Source organism: Cucurbita maxima, unplaced genomic scaffold (assembly GCF_002738345.1).
Source record: "Cucurbita maxima cultivar Rimu unplaced genomic scaffold, Cmax_1.0 Cma_Scf00001, whole genome shotgun sequence".
Taxonomy (NCBI): Eukaryota; Viridiplantae; Streptophyta; class Magnoliopsida; order Cucurbitales; family Cucurbitaceae; genus Cucurbita; species Cucurbita maxima.
In genome coordinates, this window is record NW_019272017.1 from 188,263 (window position 1) to 190,335 (window position 2,073).

Sequence of the window (2,073 nt, forward strand, 5' to 3'; positions counted from 1 at the left end):
CCTTCCAAATGTCCTCCCTTTTCCCATTATTTGTCAATTATTTTCACATTCACCAAAATACCCCTCTACCTCACCCCACTGACGGCATCCCTTTTTCTTAATTTTAAAATTCAATACAACAATAATAAATATATCTTAATTATTTTAGAATTTTAATTATAAATAAAAATTAGTGCGACACTAGCAACTATAAAAGGCTAAGATAGTTGGCTAAATTAACTATAAGGGTGTTGAACGACTTGGATAATATAGGTGGTGGGCTAATTATATATGTAAAGCCCAAATTGATGTGGTTGATATTTTAAATGGATCACATCCATCTAAAACGAGTTGTAGTTTATCGCCTTGGTCCACTTTTTTATTTTTTTATTTTATTTATTTTATTATTATTAATTATTATTTTGTCTTGCATCATTTCATCGATTTTAAAGTTGGTCGTTTGAATATGCCTGCAGGTTGGTATTACTTGCATAGAGTGATGGTGACCATCTTCCATTTGCTCAAAAAACGTTTTATGCCAAATTTGAAAGGGTTTTACGTCCAACCGATAATCAAGTAATAGTAATGAAGAAATTGTTTGTTCTGCATGTCTTTCACAATCGGGTTGTTCTAGACCAAAATACACTATAAAGGTGGAAAGATCCCAATAAAAAATTTACCAAAATTTGAAATAACCCAAACTTTGAAAAAACCAAAAGTAGTTCCAAATATACCAAAAATTGTTTAAAAAAAAAAAAACCAATATTTATCGTACAACAACCATGAACGAACTAGTCTTTTAAAAAACCTATTGTAACTTGATTTTGTATGCAATAGAGTATTATCCTCCACAGCGAATAACCCATAACTAATTTTACTAAATCCGTTAGCTTGAACTAAGCAGGATGACATTTAACCATACATCCAATAAATTCAATTAAAACTCAACAATGTGGATTCCATCCAAACGTCTTCTTTCACTTTACTCTTCAGCCTCAATGCTGTGTGACCTGAAAATTGTATTATTTGGAGGTGTCAGTTTGCTCGTTTAAATAAAAAAAAAACAACGGTGAAAAGTAGTATTACAACCTCATGAACAGCGTCCACGGCCTCAATTAAATCCATGAGGGAAAATGGGGGAAGCAAACGAACATGTCTTCAAACAAATCCACTCCGATTAAGTTCCTACAAAGACCCAACAACAAGCGTCAAAATTTAGCTAACTCAAATACATTAAAGAACTAAATTCATACTAACTCCAAACCTTCTTTCCTTTCCTCTCGAGAGGATGACCCAAAATATATGAAACAAAATGTAACTAGTGGCAACCAAGTGAAAGATGCATACCTCATATTCATCATCTTGATGATATCACTGAAAACTGCAAGGATCGGCCACCTTGAAGTTCAATTATTCCGTATCAAGAAACATCTTGACATCCTGAAACATCACGGTGTCAGATTTATCTGCTTTATCCAAGAAACATTGCTACCTTATCTTTCAGGCTGCTCTTCTTCTTCATTACTGAGACCACATCTCCAACATTTTCATTATGCCTTTGATTTTGACTCTTTAAATCACAAGAAAATTGTACATCAGTTGTAACAAATTTGGGTTGCTCATTCTCTACAGACTTCTTAAGCAAAGGACCCAAAAATAAATTCAGCATGTCCTTAGCAGGATCTCCCGTTGTCCTCACACCTATATCAATCTTTTCACCACCTGAAATTGCAGTTGAATCAAGAGGAATTGAAGTACTAAGATCCACAGAACTCTGCTTATTATCATTATTAGTATTAAAAGATCCTTCAGATTGGTTCCTGGCGTGGCATGTTCTTGGATTTATGCTACAAGATTCACGTTCTCCATGCAATTCGTGTTTATGGGCCCTATCCTTATCAGCTTCAACATACTGCATGCAAATGAAAATAATTATATCTCTGAAAACAAGTTGTCAGTTTCAACAAACTGCATGCAAATGAAAATAATTATATCCCTGAAAACTAGTGGACAGTATATTAAAAGCACAAATAGTTGAACACCAAACATGTTTTCATTTTTTTTTTTTTTTTTTTTTTTTTAAAAAAAAAAAAA

General features: G+C 33.0%; 1 protein-coding gene across 2 annotated transcripts in view; it reads right to left on the minus strand.

Moving 5' to 3' along the window:
• Nucleotides 1-776: 776 nt before the first annotated feature.
• The window catches only part of LOC111483374, a 3,364-nt gene continuing 2,067 nt past the window's right edge, over nucleotides 777-2,073 (minus strand). For both annotated transcript variants that reach the window (XM_023129576.1, XM_023129568.1), the window contains 3 exons: nucleotides 1,327-1,891; nucleotides 1,069-1,164; nucleotides 777-989 (listed from right to left, as the gene is read on the minus strand). In XM_023129576.1, coding sequence (XP_022985344.1) covers nucleotides 1,451-1,891 — 441 coding nt within the window. In that variant the 3' untranslated portion in view covers nucleotides 777-989; nucleotides 1,069-1,164; nucleotides 1,327-1,450. The remainder of the gene's footprint in view (nucleotides 990-1,068; nucleotides 1,165-1,326; nucleotides 1,892-2,073) is intronic.